Here is a 17789-nt window from a genome sequence, read left to right as displayed (position 1 = left end):
GATAAGATTCAAACTTCAGACATCAACTTGAGAAATTGGAACTCTTATCAGTAGGCCATCAAAATATTACTGAACGTTAGTGAGTGTTCTCATATGTCCAAAGCTTTCAATAAAAGTACTTATATTTTAAAATGTTCGCGCACTTCTACCACATAAGCTCTAAAAAGCAAAAAAAAAACAATATAATAAATTGCACAATAGGTAACCGCACCCATGTAGAGGCTTTTTTCTAAGATGCCTCTATTGTTTTACTGTGCTGAATCCATTGTCTTGTTTTTTCTTCTTCATTGTGCATCTTATTCGTAATCTTTGCATAGTGGATGAAACAAATTATGCTCTATATAATTTTTTGGCGAGCGGTAGCAAGTAGCTATATAAAGAGGGATTTTGCCGTAATAATCGCGCTAGGCAGTAGGTATCGATAATTGCTAAGTCACCGACGTTTATCGGAAGGAGAAAGTTGAAATTTCAACAGTGTAGGTGTATGCAGTATATGCCTACTTTCTACGGCGTAGGCTGACGTGGGCGGGCGGAACGCGCCGTAGTTGCAAGATGGCGAAATTCAATATGCATGTTGGTACTTTAATAACCTACTATGGCTAGAATTTTAAAATATTATTAACTTGATATACCTACTATGAAAGTATAAATGAACGTGTTTCATTGGGAATAAATCAATCAATAATAATTACGATTAAGATAAATTCTTAAATTTTTCTACAGAAAATAAAAATGGTACAATTTTGTTAAAGTAAACGGGTGCAAGAAAATCACATTTTTTTAATAGTTATAATTCTGAACATGTATAGATAATAGAAATACCTACATTCTAAAGAGCCAGTATAAGAACAGGGAATGAATTTTATTGATAGTGACAATGAATAATGTTGGCCATAAAAATCTGTTTGGTAACACATGATCAGTAATAAATTAAAGTACCAACTGTGCTATCTAAGGCTATATGAGATCCAGTGTGGATAAATATACCCACTATAAAAAATATTAAACAAAGAAAATATTATTATTAAATATTGCTATAAAATGTGTATGTAGCACAAAGCTTCGTATTCTGATATGTTCAAAGCTATTAAATTTCACGGAGTACGCCAGTTTCAGAGAATACCGCCCGCCCACGCTCGCAGGCTAAAGTTACTCGCTCTGTACCTCCTATCCAGAGTCCATAAGAGTTTAATTATATCTATAAGTCTGTAGTAACCAGGTGGTTGCATAAATGAAATAAATGGTGTTTTTATAATAACCTATTCTTCCAATGCCAAACCAATACTTTATTTTATAAAGCGAAGTCACAGTATAACTATCTATACCTATAATAGATGCTTATACTGTGGCGAAATTAATTTTAATTTCATCTGCTCGAGAGCAGATGAAAAAAGGCACGTCCATTATAAAGAACGCCGGGGCCCTTTTTATACTCAAGAATTTGAGGTCCTCTTGGAAAATAACAATTAAAATATTATAATATATCTTGGGAACATACATACATTTTATCTTGAAAAATATGTTTAGTTTCCATAGTTATAATTGCAAAATGCACCCGGCTTTTTCGGAAGAGAAGCTTGTTAAAAACTTAATAAATGGCGAAATGTTAATTCTAAATAAATGTCCAAATATGTTAATATCATAATATGATTAATTGTGTTTTATTAATTAAACTTGATTTCGCATTCGTTCTTTATTTCCGCAAGTTGTGTCAAACATTATCTAATCGAGATTATATGACCAATTAAAATCTACAATCCAATTAATGAGTTAAGCCCAAACCACTTACGTATTGTTTCTCGTGTCTGTCCATCTTTTGCACTGTATTTTACTCCCAAACATAATTTAGACCACAGATCCACGAAAAAACTATAAGTCACAGGTTCGCGCCAAAAAACATTTACAGGCAACGATCAACGCGTGTTCAGCCTGGAGGTGCGTTCGGAAATGCAATCACATTACGAATGGCGACACGAGCATCCCCCGTGGTAAGGGTTGCCGCGCCAAGGTTGATCCAATTACTGGAAACTAATAATATCGGCTATCAACGTGGACACCAACGACGGCTAAACCTAATTTCACTCGACTAGGGCGACATCTACCTCCTGCTGATTTATAGATATATAAAACTATTTCTTAGTAACTGACCATGTTTATATGTATGTATTATGTTCCCAATATTTGTCAATGTTCTATCAGACGAAAAGTGTTGTACGTATATTATATTATATACGTATATTATATTCAATTTGATAATACTTGAAAAAAAAACGTCTTTGTACTTATTGTAAACGTTATTTGGAACTTAAGCCGCTATATAGATGGCGCATATACTGCGCTAAACTATACATATTTAATCTGTCAATCAGTCACATTTACATCACACTGGCTTACATTTACTAGGAAATTTCCCTAGCGGCAATAATTCGGCGTCAAATTTGCTCTTGGATCAAACTCTTCGTAACTAAGTAAACATATCATATAGATAAGTTTATCCTCATTGTCCAATTGCGCAATCAGAGAGGAAGAAATAAAAAAATACAGACTAAAAATAGTCATTATCGATTTTCCCGCCATATCACATAGGTACGTAATTATTATTCCTGTTGTTTATCTACGTAATATTTAATTGGCTTTATTTGTTTTATATGTAATCTCATAAAATGATTATTGTCGGATTATCCACAACATAACACCCACGTCCACTAGGCACTGCCTCTATCATGGAAGAGCTATAGGAAAGCTGATCTTTAGGGTTCCGTACCCAACAGTAATGTAATTTATCTATTGAACCATCTATCATTGAACCGTATTAGATAGACAGTTCAAATTGTCACAATTCATTTACTTCTATGGCTGCTGTGATTACAAATTCTAAAAAAGAAATAAATAAAAACCTGTTGGTACGGAACCCTCCGTGACTGAGTTAGACTCGCTCTTGGCCAATTATTTGTGTAAGCGTTATCTTACTTGACATTAAGTTGTCGTTGTATCAGCAGCTTCTTCTCAATCTGCTCGATAGGGAACTGCGGCACCTCGTAGGGCGCTGACAGTTCATTCGGGAGCTCCCGCGGCGTCTCCGCCCCCACCGCGCTGGTAGGGCTCTCGCTGCCTGCAAAGATGGATTTAACTTATAAGTAGTAATTTATTAAAACATGCTGCCCATTATTTCAATATTTAGGAAAAATTGGGAGTCGTCAAATTCATTTAACTATATTCCTTCTTTAAATACTATGTAAGTATAAAATATATCAATTTTATAAAGAGAATATCATTAGTTTATGATTTTTCTTCTTTTAATGTTTGTCGGCGATAATTAACAAATAATAAGTGATTAAGTAGGAATTTACTTCCGCTCCCACAGAGAACTCATATTTAAGTGCATCTAAAGTGGGTAATACCAGTGACTCATAATTATTAGGTAATATCTAATAACATCCTCGTATTTTATTGCCATGTATTCTACAAAAACGTTGGGTTTAAATCGGTTCACGTTAAAATTTTGAATCACGGGTTATTTATCCGCAGACCAAAAAAGATAGACGGAGCCTTTCAAACAAAAATTTAAAATTTGTCCATCTCTGCCTATGTAACCATTCTAAAAACTTAAAAATTATGCATACGTACAGTACAAATCACACCGATTAGAATCACATACTTACATACAATTTATATATTTACGCTGTTATTGCACAATATTGAACACTTGGAAAAAATGGATCGTGTGTCGTATTATGGTGAAATTACAATCAGACAACACAAGTCAAAAGTTTATATAAGCAATATTCACAAAATCTACAGTGACTCAGACATTTAATAAACAATTCGTGCAACGCAAAATTGTAATGTTTCACGGTACTACGTCTTAACTTTCGTCTCAGAACATTTGCATCGTTTGTCGCATTTCTTTGTTTTAAACATAGATAAGTATGTACTAATCTATGCTTTTAAATAAAAAACTTACCTTTTGGTAGTGACCACTTGAAATTAATAAGTGAAACAAACATATGCGAAAAATTTAACACCTTTGTCCTCTAGGGAGTCGATTAAAACATATATTTAAAAAGTTTCATATAATAACCAAACGTATATTATATAAATAATAAATAAATAAAACGCTTTCTACACTCACAGCCCCACACTAGGATTCCCTGTGTCGTGAGTGCCATGGACACACACATAGACAAATACACAAACACCCAGACCCGGAAACAGAAATCTAAATTCATCATTTAGATATCTGTCTGGCCGGAGATCGAACCCGGAACCCTTTGCGCGTTAGACCGGTATTGTGGCCGCTCCGCCACGCGGGTCGTCAGTAAATGTAAATTTCATGTAATTCATCTGTCTTCATAAACATACAAAATCCCAAATTGTTTACAGTTGAAATGTACAAGGTGACCTGTCCAAAGTATCAAAACCTTAATGGACGCCATGTTTGTAAACTGGCACACGTGTGGCCTAATTTTATGATACACGAAAAGCTCCCCTCGTTTGGACTTTCAATACCACCGCCTTTCAATATTTCTCACAATTCATAGTTTCTTCCATATACACCGTCAAATAGAAACTAGAGTAATAAATTTAAAATAAATTGATAGTTTATAAAAATTACAGAATCATAAGGAATATACTTATTAGGAAATTGGTAATTAAGATAGAGTAAGTATATTTGCGCTCTATGTCCATAAAAGACATAACAGAATTAAAAGTAAACAGGATAAAAACATGTAAGTCACAGGTTATAGACGTAGCTAATCAAGCCTTTCAGTTCTCTAAAAACTTCAAGAACATTATGAAGTCTCGAAGTTACAATATTTATGCACGCTTGAATGCCATGTAAAGAATGTTACGTCGATAATAATGTGTGATATGACGAAGCGTGGGAGAGGCATTCCACTGAGCAGTAAACATTTGATGAATCATACATTTTGAGAATGAATATATCTAAGTATCTATCAATAATCTATTGGACCATTATTGTTCCATTAAAGATTTAAAGATTTTTTATTGAACAAAAACACGTTACAAAAATACAGTATTCGAAAACATCTGCAATAGTAAGAAACTGTGACGCAGGTGTTTACGCCCATCCCGGGTAATGACATGTTCAATACACATTAATTTACTTATTTTATATGTACTTACATTCTTAATATTTATTTATTTATATTATATTAGAAAGATACAATACATAACATGCGGTTAGCATACGTCATCATGTTCTTCAATTGTTATTGGTAATTCAAACATTTATATTTTCTTAAAGTTAATTTCCTTAAGTCTTCTGTATTATTAAAGTGAATAATGCCATTATCATCGACATAGTAATAAGGCGATTGTTTACAACTTGGGGTCAGGGCCGGGCGCTGGCCATTAGAATCGATTGGGACCACTAATTGCTGATGTGCTAGTACGCCTATTCTTAAAGAGCAATTATTATAGTTTAAAAATTAAAAACCACGCTAAAATCTCACAAAGAAAATCGTTAATCCTGATTCCAAACGATCCTGATGAGGAGAATGGGATAAATTATTAAAATCGTGTAATGTCATCGGTTCTTAATAATTGTTCATAATTTTAATTTAATCGGACCGTTCGAAGTGGGTAAAAATCGAGAGACATACATACATAACAAGTTTCAATTCCATTTAAATTTAAAGCACCTTCCGAAGCGGTGTTGATATTCGAATAGAGTTATGTGGGAATCAATTCTAAATAAGTGTGATTTGAATTTGAAATTGAATATACAATAAAATTGCCTTGCATAAATTGCATTGCTCAACCACTTAATATTTACTCTACGCAACTATAAACATCTATGAAGAGATAAATGTTAAACGTAGGTATCGAATATAGTATCTACAAAATTGTTCTTTTTTTTTTGGAATTTACTTTTTTATAAGTTTCACATCATAAACTATCCTTTTATAACCTACATAGAAAGATTAACTGAAACACATTAGCCCTTGATTATCATCATCATTTTACAAAAGCTTTTTCAACGAAACTAACTTTTCAGTCCTAAAAGATACGATAAAATGATTTTGTTCCAAACGCAAAACATAATGAACCAATATACAAAATATGTCGCTAATTTCAGCTTTTAAGCAACAATTTAAATTACATTTGTAGTCATCAATACTCGGAAAACGTACTAATTTCACGGCACGTTATACTGTATCGAGTGAAGGCCAATAGCTATGGAATTTATACGCAGTGTATTGGGCACAATACGCAATGCGTCTGATCCTTACAATTGGGTGTTTGCCAGGCTTACGATTACAGATGAATCCTTGCCCATTTTCGAGCTCCTTACAACCATAAACAACGCCATACTTCAGACATAATGGAGTGATAATGCAACAAGTTGTAATAACTCGGTTGTTTATAGACGAATCTGTCTACTTAATTGCTAAATTATTCTTTAGGAGATTTTAATATTGGGTATTTACCATTTTTTGCCCGTGACGCTAAAACAAGTTGGAATTCTTATTAAATCATTATCTGTGTGTAGCATCATGAAACAACAAATCTCTTAAACAGAAGAATTAATTTGAGTAAGGTATTTTTATTTTTCAGCCGGTTGCATTGTATTTGTAACGTTATCATAATTATTAAATTATTTAAGGATAACATTGATACAAAGAAAGATAAAAAAAATATTAGTTAAAATGTATAAGTAGGTACATAGATTTTGTTCAACCTACCATGTAGAGTCCATTGTAGAGTTCGATACGATGGTCTATAGACGTATTCTACCTATTATCTTAATCTTAATTGAATCTTAATTGTATCTGATGACACGCTACTGTGCGGAGTAGTACGGATAATTGTCACATCTTATGTTAACTAAGAACAGAAATATTGCACTAATATTGCACTACTCACCATACAAAAATCATTGCTCTCCCCTAGAAAATTATGGACACTGAGTCACTAACTAATCAGTTGGCTATGTGCCCAAAGAATACTCCTTAGCAACGCCACAGCATTTTATACCAGACAGCCTATCGTAAGAATTGGAATAAACTAATGTATTACATCGATAAAAAATCCCTTGAAAAGTTTTTTAAAATGTGAATTGGGAAATATTTAACATTTATATAATTGTGATAGCGAAGCAAGCTTATTTTAAGAGCAAGCTAAGTTATAATAGATAGTTATATACTCGAAAAAGTAACATGAAACATTTTACAAAATAAAATAATTACGTTCTGCTTCGGTCTTGTCCTCCTGCGTCTCGGACTGCACACGTGCCCGGACGTGCCAGAGGTCCTTATCGAAGCTATACATCGTTGTGTTGACGTCACTCCCTCATTTGTAGCTAATACGAAGGACTAGTGTTGGAAATTGAGTCTACATGTAGATTTCCACCAAGTCCGCAGAACAAGCTGTGATTTATGCGTAGAATCAGGTGTGGTTTACATGTAAGTCCAGCTTGGGTTTACGCGTAGGGAAGCTGTAGTTTACATGCAGGTTCAGCTTTTGTTTACATTCACATCCACTGTGGTTTACATGTAGGACCAATTGAAGTTTATACGTTACGTATAACTGAACTATAACGTCACTCGTCAGTTATCAATTTAGCACCCAGCAACCGGTTATCGACATCTCCGAAATAACCTTTTAAGTGATAAAAATAATTTATCAGCAACACGAAATTTATGTAAAATCATTCGCGTGACACCGTGACGAACAGAATCTCATCAGAACCAATAAAGTTTAATAATAACATGTTGTTGCGAAAACTTTTGTTCAAAGAAATAAACATGTAACAAAAAAAGTAGCGTCTTTTGTATTAAAGGTTATTTGACTGATACAGATAAATACTATTTATTCAGATTACAATTTTCTCGTTACTATCCAAAATAAGAAAGACTAAGTTTTTTAATCACAAAGTCATACAAATTTTCCGATATGCGTACGTTTTACGTATTGCGCATACAAATGCAAATCATTCCGATTGTGATCAGTAGGTACAAAGGAGAATCTCGGATGAGTCGTTACGTTTTGTAAAATATTAAACCTTTGATGCCATCCGATGCGATTTACAAAATCAAAACCAAGTTCCGTGTCGCAAAGTCTATCTTTTTGTGGCCTGACGTCTTATATTTTTAAGAAACATAGAACAAATAGAAACAATAAGGCGATCTAATAGCATTGTCATGTCAAAAGGTGTGTACTTTGTAGTGTTGCGTGTCAGAACGCTGAATTTCAGTAATCTGGCGTGTCCGATAATTCAGGTTAAAACGGCTTCTTTATAATTAATTAACTTACTATTACAAAACGGATCTACACAAAATTTACGAACGAAATTTACGAACAAATTAGGCACTATGTACACACATGACTGCGCAGTATCTTGACAATTAGCTATGAATGATAGATACATAATTTAACAGCATTTTTAATTAGAAGATCGCCCAGTGGTCGAAATTTGAGATCTTAAAAGAACATAACAATTTTTACTATTTTTATTTTCAATTCCTTTTATAAATATCTAATACTAAGGCTCGTCAAACATAAACGCATATTAGCAAAACATGATATACATTTTTAAAAATTCGTCTAAGTATTTTGTTTAATTTTGAATATTCCTAAACCAGTTTACACGGAACTTTCACGCAAAGATAGAAGCCATAATGGACAGTAGGTAACTTTCTATCATAAGAGTCGCTTTGTTAGCTTAGTAGGTATATAAACAGATGTAAAGACGTGGACAAAAGCTAACTTTCTAGAACACACTTGGACCTATTTTTAGACGACTGTAAACTCGCAAGACATATAGAGGTTGTTAGGTACTTTATTTATCTGTTTGCTAGGACAAACTACGAACCAGCCTTGGTATTATCGGATAAGGCGACCGATATTTCCTACAACGTAGACGTGTCCGTTTTATTTGAAAAGCGTTACGTAGCCCGTATTTAGTTCTCATATCGGAATGGAAACTGTTTTCTTATATCGATACCAGAAACAGCTTATTAATGGATAAACGCCAAGCTTCAGTTTAATACGCATTTAATTTTATTCGCTTCGCTTTCTCACCTCAATGAATTTTAAAAGTCATATAGAGAGTTGAGAATGATTTTAGTAAATTGTTTTTGTTCTTATGTACATTCGTTTATTTTATTATAGCTATTCGCTATTGTCTAGTGTATCGATATGGTACGATATATGAAGGAAAGCGGTTTTTAGTCACGGTATAGTTGTCGTAACATGCCTACTGCAACAGAGACCATTGAGCCATAATACGCATCACAATGGCTGTGTGGTGTGCCTTGAATAATGTGATGTCGATTTGTTTATCTATGCCATGATGCCTCAGATACCATAGAATAACGAACGCCCGAACTATGCAATTGTAATCTGACTTAAAAAAATAAAATATATAGAAATAATTCTAATGGTTCCACTTTGGTGTTAAACTGCTGAAATAAATCGAAACCATATTGTACTATTAGTAACCTAAATATTTTTGGTATTTCAAGCAAAGCTTTTCTTAACAGTTCAAACATCAAAATTCTAGTAGTAGCAGGGTCTGGCCTAACTGGCGGTTGCCAGGGGCGTTATACTTCACACGGGCGTATTGTGCAAACAATAGAACTGTATAATCTAGGTACTTTCATGACCCCATGTGTTATGAAAATTGTAACAATCTTTGAATATAAGTCGGCGAAATAAATGGAAGAAAAATGTACGGCAAGTTTATCTAATTTGATTGAATACAATAGATTATTTAAGATATTATTATTTATCTTTCTATAAAAAATCTGGCGGAGCGCAAACTTCAAATCTTGTTATGGGCGCTTATGATCCTACGACGCTGTATAACGTGGTCGGTGTAGGGTTGTGCCAAAATTACGTGCGTCTTTGGGATGAATATTAAATGTAACGAAACCATGAATATACGCATACCGTAGATGGCATTTAAAAATATCATATCACCTTTAACAAAAACACGACATCATGCTTTTAAAAATTCATAATACAATAACCATTCCGCCTTCGTTTCAACTTTCGAATAACCATAAACCTAGAATGGGAATATACAGTAAGATTCCGTTAGTCTAAAACTGTATTCATGTAAATTTTTCGTCATATTTCGTAAAAGCCCTTAAGTTTTATGAAATATATTTTATATGATAATAAGTGCATAAAGTAATGATAATTTCTTACAAATTGAGAAACATGAGCAAAACGTGTTTAACGTCGGAAATTATTCCATTCCAAAATCAATTGCGGATTTCGTTTAGAACAAAACGTGCTAATTTCGTGTTCTGTGACGCAATATTTTGTTATTCCAGCGCCGCAGGGTTAAGCGTGATAAGAGGTCAGTGCTCACATTGGTGATCACAGTTACACACTGACATGTTTTATTCTATTTTTAAATTTTCTACTTTACAGACTAAGTGCATTTAATGCTTCGATCAACAATTAACAGGACGAGTACAACAGTACTCACTGTAATACAATGACATTTTATACTATATAGGTTATACATCTATGCTGTAATAGTAGTAATTATTCTTGTAGTACCCAATTATATTGATTTTATCACCTGTACATTTCAGAATATAATATTTTGGGTATTATAAATCCAACATTATTTAATGTTAATCATATTATGACTGAAATATGAAGCCAATACTAAATTATTTACACTTATTTATGCTTTTTGCAATCTTTAATCGAATAACACAAAAAATACGAAATTCCTAATATATAAAAAACCGTGTAATCAAACCTTACTTAATGAACGTAAACGTTAATTACCACAACCACAAAATTGGAATGTCAATCACAAATGTGTGGACATTAAACATTACGAATCGTAACACGCCAAAGAAACAGCTGTTAACTTGCACTACATCAAAACAAAGTATGTTAAGTAATTCCTTGATGTTAAAAGTTGAACCCGTTTAAAAATATAAAGGCTCTATGAGATTCTGTGTCACAGTATCGTAGCATTAAAAAAATAAGTACGTTTGAATTTGGAATTTATCGTGCCACGCGACGCGATTGTAGGGTTGGGTAGTTCACGGCCGGCCGTCGTGCGCGGCTGCCGTTCGCGGACTAACTGTCTGGTTTCGTTTGACACACCCGAGGATTTTTGCATGGTTATGGTTACCAGTTACTACGCGCCACACGCCACACTGCCCGAGTCCACCCGATGATTAACGTAAACAAAGACGCGAGATGTTACTTATACCGATGTTACTTATACCTATGGAGTTCTTATCAACGTAGTACCCAAGTAGTACCAAGCAATTACCAAATATAGATACGCCAAAAATTTAACAAATTAAAACGACCTCAGTTATCCTTTACTTCGTAGCATATTCAATTTTCTATCTTAAATAACGCGCACTAACTTTTGCAAAAATACAGACAGCAATTTTAGTAAGCTGCTCTTAAATATCCCTTTGATATTCATATGAGATCGGAATATTAAATCATTGTTCCCTGCGTCCTTTCTTTATTCTATTTAAAACATTGTACGGGCTAAAAGCTGGTAAGAGAGTAACATAATGTCAAGAATTAATATTTAATGAGAAGAATTACTATTTAACGAGTACAAAGACTACTACATACCTACACATAGGCGCAATTATTACCAAAAGACCTATTTAACCTTACCCTACTTGAAAAAAATATATGAAGTCCCATTTGAATTCTTATTCCTACACTCCCCAGTTCTTAAAACACTATATCGTATATAGACATGAAATTATGTATGCAGTTATTAGAGCAGAAGTAATCCGAGGCGCCGATACTTCGGAAGCGTTCATATCTCAAGCACTCTTAACTCTATTGAGCTGACGAATTGCAAACTATCTTTATTACATAATGTTATATTTATTATTTAATAAATACGTACTAACAAAAGCATATCCAAATAGTATGAATTCATCCTAGTCGTTTGCCTCAGTTGGAATTTCAAATGTAAGTACATCTCTGGTTTTATGAAATTTAGTGATATCAAAAGACAGCACTAATAAGGAATAATTATATAATTAATAATTATATATAGGAGTAGGTACTGGCTATAGATACGGATATGTATTTTCTTTTGAAAGAGGTGAAAAGGTGGATATAGCGCTCCGGTGATAACAGAGAGGGGAAGGTAGAGCTACATATATTTTTAATTTAAAACCAAACATGTATGCTTTGGAGATAATTTACCAAACCCAGAATAGAAAGGTTACATTTAAACGATATTTAATTAACCTGCAATAATTGGACAAAAAGGTATTTAGAGTCTATATAAAATCCTCCCCTAGTAGGTACCTACCTACTGTGAAATTGGACATATTACGAGTTAATTATTTTTAAGAAAGTTTCCAATTTTAAAATATATAAAGACAAAGTCACGCGCAAGAATAGAGAAAAAGTATTGATGTTATCGGATGACGATCGAAAAATATATTTTATTAAAATTAAATCACCAAATACGTATTAATTTCTTATATAACAAATTTGAACAGTCGAAGACAATAGAATAATTACATTTCTTCTTGGGTATCCTTGGTACACATCTCGTATAAGCTTTAAGGATGTAAAAGGAACATACTCGTATACAACATATGCGTTGACACGTGAAACACTGCGAAAGTAAAGTATTCGGTCCAAGCCGCGATGTGGAGTGGAAAAATTCGAAAACTCACATGTGCCTTCGATAGCTCAGTTGGTAGAGCGGTGGACTGTAGAGGTAATGACGTTGGTATCCATAGGTCGCTGGTTCAAATCCGGCTCGAAGGAGTTTTTTTATTTATTTATTCTTCTAAAAATTCTGCAACAACCTCTTTTCGTTTTATTTATAAACATTTATTAACATTACAGTAAAAAAAGGTTTTTTACTTATTAATATTTTTCATTATTTTCTGTTACGTTAAGTACTTTAACGTTTAATATGAGTTATTAAAAAACAATCTATCCAATCTTTAGCCTTTTTAAGATTAAAGATTTCTTCATTTCAGACATTGTGAAATGTTGACCTTTGGTGGATGTAAAATTGTAAATTTGATTATATCGTTAGATCGTTATAATATTCTCGTCAATTAATTGTAGTACATCACTTTGTTTGTCATAAATTTGCCCAAAACGTAGATATAATTAGATTAGTAAAATACCAGCAAGATTATAACTTCTCTCTGGAGATGATATCGGCTCACTTAACTACACAAAGGAATTGAATTTCCTCTCAAAAGCAAAATGGATCCAGATTAAAATTAGTTTCGTGAATTAAATTTACTTGCCTAATATATTTTGCTATAAGTCTGCCACCTTTCGCTGAGCTACCAATCTTTCTCTGTTAATAAACTATTGTTAGAAATAGTATGGATTGGCATAAAAAAAGAAGTGAAACGGAAGTGTATCTTTTATTATATGTTTTAAAATAGATAAAATTAAAGTACATAAAATACTAATTCGTCTTCACATTTTATATTGCATGTATTTTTTTCGTATAGAATGAATCGTATTTAATTGTAATTTGCACGCCTTACAGGCAAAAAATAAGAGGACATTGTACCTACCTATCTATTTAATACCAAAATTGTACCTTATTTTAGCAAATTATTCTATTCTATATTTTCGGGATTCTCGGTTGCAACATTTTGATTACTGAGACCCTACGTGATATTTCCGAATCTTAGTCTCAAGGAAATAAAATGTGCCTTCTCGCACAACCTTTGCTGATCACATAAAACTACCTCCAATATATTATAGCCAGCGGCGGCCATTAAACTAATTGTTGAGGAAAATTTTCATCACAACAACCTCTATTATCCTAGATGAATCATGCTTCGTGTCGTCAGTGACCTGACACAATTACCTGTAATACGGCAAAGTTAGTATTCAATGAAAATGTTTATGGATTATAGTCGCACATGAGCTAAAATCAATTTTTCATAACCATATAATCTCGGTATTTGGGTACTATAATTTATATGGTTTGAATCATAACAATAATATACCAAGTAATAATACATGTTTCATATTAATAAAATACTCAATAACTTACCTTCATCATCAAAGAACGAATCAGTAATGATGCGAGGAGATCGGGAACCGTCCGGCACGCCTCGTATCGACATATTGATCTACACACAATTCACATATAGGAACCAATTTCTTCCAGTTCATTTGTTACCATTTAACTGTAAATTAACAGTGAGTTTTGCAATTTGAAATTAGTTTTATAACGAAAAGTGCAACAATCGATGCGAGTGCCCCTTGCAGAGGTATGCGCCGTAATATCAAGAGATTTAAGAGTTGATAAGTCAATGGCATTCGTTGATAATACAGACATACTTTAGTGATCGATCACCACTTCACACAATAATATACCTATTTTTGCTGTAAGGGAGGTCAGTGACAGTCGTTTTGCCAGCGGCCAACCACGCGGAGACCACGCGTACTTCATTTTTCTGCACAATGATAAAGCTGCCAAGAATTTTATTGCCTAAAGTCATTTCTTCCCATTTACAATTCTCGTAGTAAACAACTACGACGAGAATAACTATGTGACTAACAACAAAACTATTACAACTACAATGATTTCGAGTACAAAAGTACTTAAACTAATATCTTTAACATAAATAGCTGTTTCTCAAGCAACTTCTAACAGGAAGAATTGAAAACCATGAGCGGATGTAATTCAGACCGAATGTACTTCCTTAATAATAACAAAGTTGCTTTCTATAAAAGGGACAGAAAAAGTCCGCGACAAAAACAAAGAAGTTTCCACGTGGCAGTGCACGAGAAGGTGAGTAAACAGAAATGTTATTGGTCTTTGAGAGTAACCTTGCTAAATTTAGCCTGTGATCCATTAAAATACTTAATAAGTCTGCTGCGGACGGAAACTAAACATGTAACTATATATAAAAGACGCGGTTCCCTGGAATTGAGTCGGCGTTATCAAAGGCAGGTCTTCTGAAAGTCAATCGACGAAAACAAATTCGGATATTTAGCAATCAATAAATGGGCCGTTCAATCACTGTAATGGTCGAAGAAATCGGACACAAAAAGATGTTCCAAAAATATCGCAGAGGACACCGGATGTTATATTATTAGAGACTTATGAAAGGTATTTTCGAAATCTGCTGATTTATTTGTGTCATTATTTCGCGGAATTAGCAAATAATTTTGTACCAAGTGGACAATGGTTATTGTCCCGTTGTGGAAATTTTCTCAGTTATTAAATGCAATTAAAATTAGTCCATTATATTCTATGATAGTGAAAACATGAATAACATCACCAACTACCATAGCATAGCATAATGTGTATTATAAGGACTTACTTGTTAAATATAATCAATAGATAATCTTCCAAATGTCGGAAATTATTATCTATAAATAAATATAGATAACATGATGAAAAGTACCTTATCAGTGCCTAGTCATAAACAAAATGCCTATTTAATTTTAAAATTCTATTAATATCATAATTATCATTATGTACTTAGTGGTTTTAGCATGCTAGCCTAATCCTATAATGCCGACATGAGTTTAGCTGATATGGCGCCCGGATCTGACTTTTATCAAGTATTTTTAATATCTATATTGATTGTAAATATAAATCAGTGTTGACAGTATTGAGTTATTGACAGCAGATATGAGCTATCGATTATTTTTTCCATTCACCCTTATATTTGGGATCGTTTTTAGTGTTTTAGCCATTTGTCACTGCTATTATATAGCCGTTGCGATAGCGCACAGCAAAGTAAAATTCTTGCTTCAACTTCAGTATAAACTGGTGATTGCTACTTGAACAGTAGTTTGGTGTAGCCACACAGCATTTGGTTTCCAGCGGAGGTACTATACAACAAAGTAAAATTTAAAATGTATGTAGTATGTAGCTACTTGAAAAATAAAAACAAAAAGAGTATCAACAGTTTTGTCAAAAACGTAGAGCTAAAGGTAGAGAAAACAGTTAAAGTCAAAGAAATAGCCTAAAATTGAGACACAAACATCTCGAAAACGCTAACACAAGACAAGATACACTTTTTTAGAGTTCTAATACGCAGAATGCAAACGGAAACATGAACCTTGACCCGGCCGCGAGGAACCGAGCGACTTGAGGGCATACTCTAGGGGTGACATTTATGAGCAAGCAGGTAAGGCAGCTGAAAGATTTTTATGCAATGAATGTAACAAACCTGTTTGTGATCCAGCTATTATGGTAAAGAGGTATTGCCGATCGAGGGCACGTGTAATTAACCCCACGTTCAATTGAGGAAATGTCTGGGGTCGATACAAATTGTGTTGATACCCCTAAATACTCGTAACATGTCTTCTATTTAAATCTGAAGATTGTGATGCTCATAGTGCTGCTATAACCTACCTGAAGGCTGAGATTTTTGCCTCCTATGTAAGTCAACAGCGATTTAATTCTGAGAATGGATAACTTATAAATTCAACAATAAATTCAGATGCGGAATACTCGTATGTTCATATTGTTCAACCCTAACGGAGACACTGGTTTAAAAAGTTTCAACAAGGTACGATGAAAACCGTCGAGGCCTCTTTTTCATGTAAAATGTAGCACGAAACTGACAAGTATTTTTCTAAACATATAAGTAGGTACGTAATAAATAGACAAACGATACTGAATTTCTAGAACAGCTATTTGTAACGAATACCTAAGTAAGAAACTTTAAACCAGTGATAGTTATGAAAAAGATGTTAGATATTTCGGTAAGTAAATAGATTAGGCCCGATTCTTCATTGAATACTATCTAAAATAGATATCACTAAGATAGCATTCGAAGGGTAACTTTAAAACTTAAAGTCCCTAAGCGGTGGCACACATTTCAGGTAAGCTACAAATAATAGGATATTTGTGGCTGAATCACCAGAATTTACTGAATTGATTTCTGACGATTATAATTTGCATTACTTAGAATCACATACATAAAACTTTTATGACAATGAACATTCTCCCTATGTTTTATATACTACAATAAAATTAATGACACCCAATAAATCGTATCCTAATTCAGTTCAATCCAATTCCATAAGCGAAAATAAACGTTGTTCGTAACAAACATTCCAAGCTTATGAAAATACGTATTGCATTCGCGCAGTGACCGAGCATTTGCCACATATTCAAGAACTTTCCAAAATACTTATTACCTACTTTAGTCGAATATTAAAAGTGCTGGTATTGAGCGGCGACGGCTCAGAACGTTATTTTGAGAGGGGAAGCTTGCCAACCGCCCACCTTTCGTGCACGAGTCAAAGACCTAAAAATTACAAATCATCTGAAACCTATAAATCATAGCATATAGTGGCAATTTTGTAGTGCATTGTAAAATAATTTCCAATTTTATTACAGTAAGTTGGCAAAATGTGGAAAATGTATATATTGTAGTTAATACAAAAATATTCCAGTAAAATAACGAGAACGTTTACCTATTGTTAAAAATAATATTCTCTGAATGTTGAACTAATATTGTGGCCATATTTTTACAAAATTTTCGGTAGTATTTGTTTAAATCTCCGGTCTGTTTTATTAATGTTTGGTAAACCAATAAAGGACATTTTCGAAATAATTTATGTATGACGATCAGGTTGTTTGAAACAATGTATGTTTAACAAAATACATACCGATAATAAACATAATCAACAACTACTTATGCTCTTTCCCAAAATACTAACTCAATCGTAACAATATAATTACTTTCAAATTAGTTATTACGGATTATTAGGTTGTTAACTTGTATCATAATATGGACAATTTAACTTCTATCAATATTTCTATTTCATTCCTCGGAAAGTCTTGT

The 17789-nt window shown here is 33.3% G+C and overlaps 1 protein-coding gene and 1 non-coding gene across 8 annotated transcripts in view; one reads left to right on the top strand and one right to left on the bottom strand.

Moving 5' to 3' along the window:
- The window catches only part of LOC140742606 (AMP deaminase 2), a 44988-nt gene that overhangs the window by 19818 nt on the left and 7381 nt on the right, over window positions 1–17789 (bottom strand). For 3 of the 7 annotated variants that reach the window (XM_073073528.1, XM_073073533.1, XM_073073534.1), the window contains exon 2: window positions 2971–3112. In XM_073073528.1, the coding sequence (XP_072929629.1) occupies window positions 2971–3112 (142 nt within the window). Of the gene's footprint in view, window positions 1–1789; window positions 1946–2970; window positions 3113–7214; window positions 7627–10776; window positions 10931–10986; window positions 11105–14026; window positions 14163–17789 lie in introns of those variants that run through there. The other 4 variants (XM_073073529.1, XM_073073530.1, XM_073073532.1 and 1 more) reach the window with 4 other exon arrangements.
- On the top strand, window positions 12674–12762 carry TRNAY-GUA (transfer RNA tyrosine (anticodon GUA)). The gene is given in 2 exon segments: window positions 12674–12710; window positions 12727–12762. It is a non-coding gene; the product is annotated as a tRNA-Tyr (tRNA).

Source organism: Epargyreus clarus, unplaced genomic scaffold (genome assembly GCF_041222505.1).
Source record: "Epargyreus clarus isolate Ecla_fem2 unplaced genomic scaffold, WU_Ecla_fem_2.2 ptg000006l, whole genome shotgun sequence".
Taxonomy (NCBI): Eukaryota; Metazoa; Arthropoda; class Insecta; order Lepidoptera; family Hesperiidae; genus Epargyreus; species Epargyreus clarus.
This window is presented reverse-complemented; position numbering and strand designations above follow the sequence as displayed.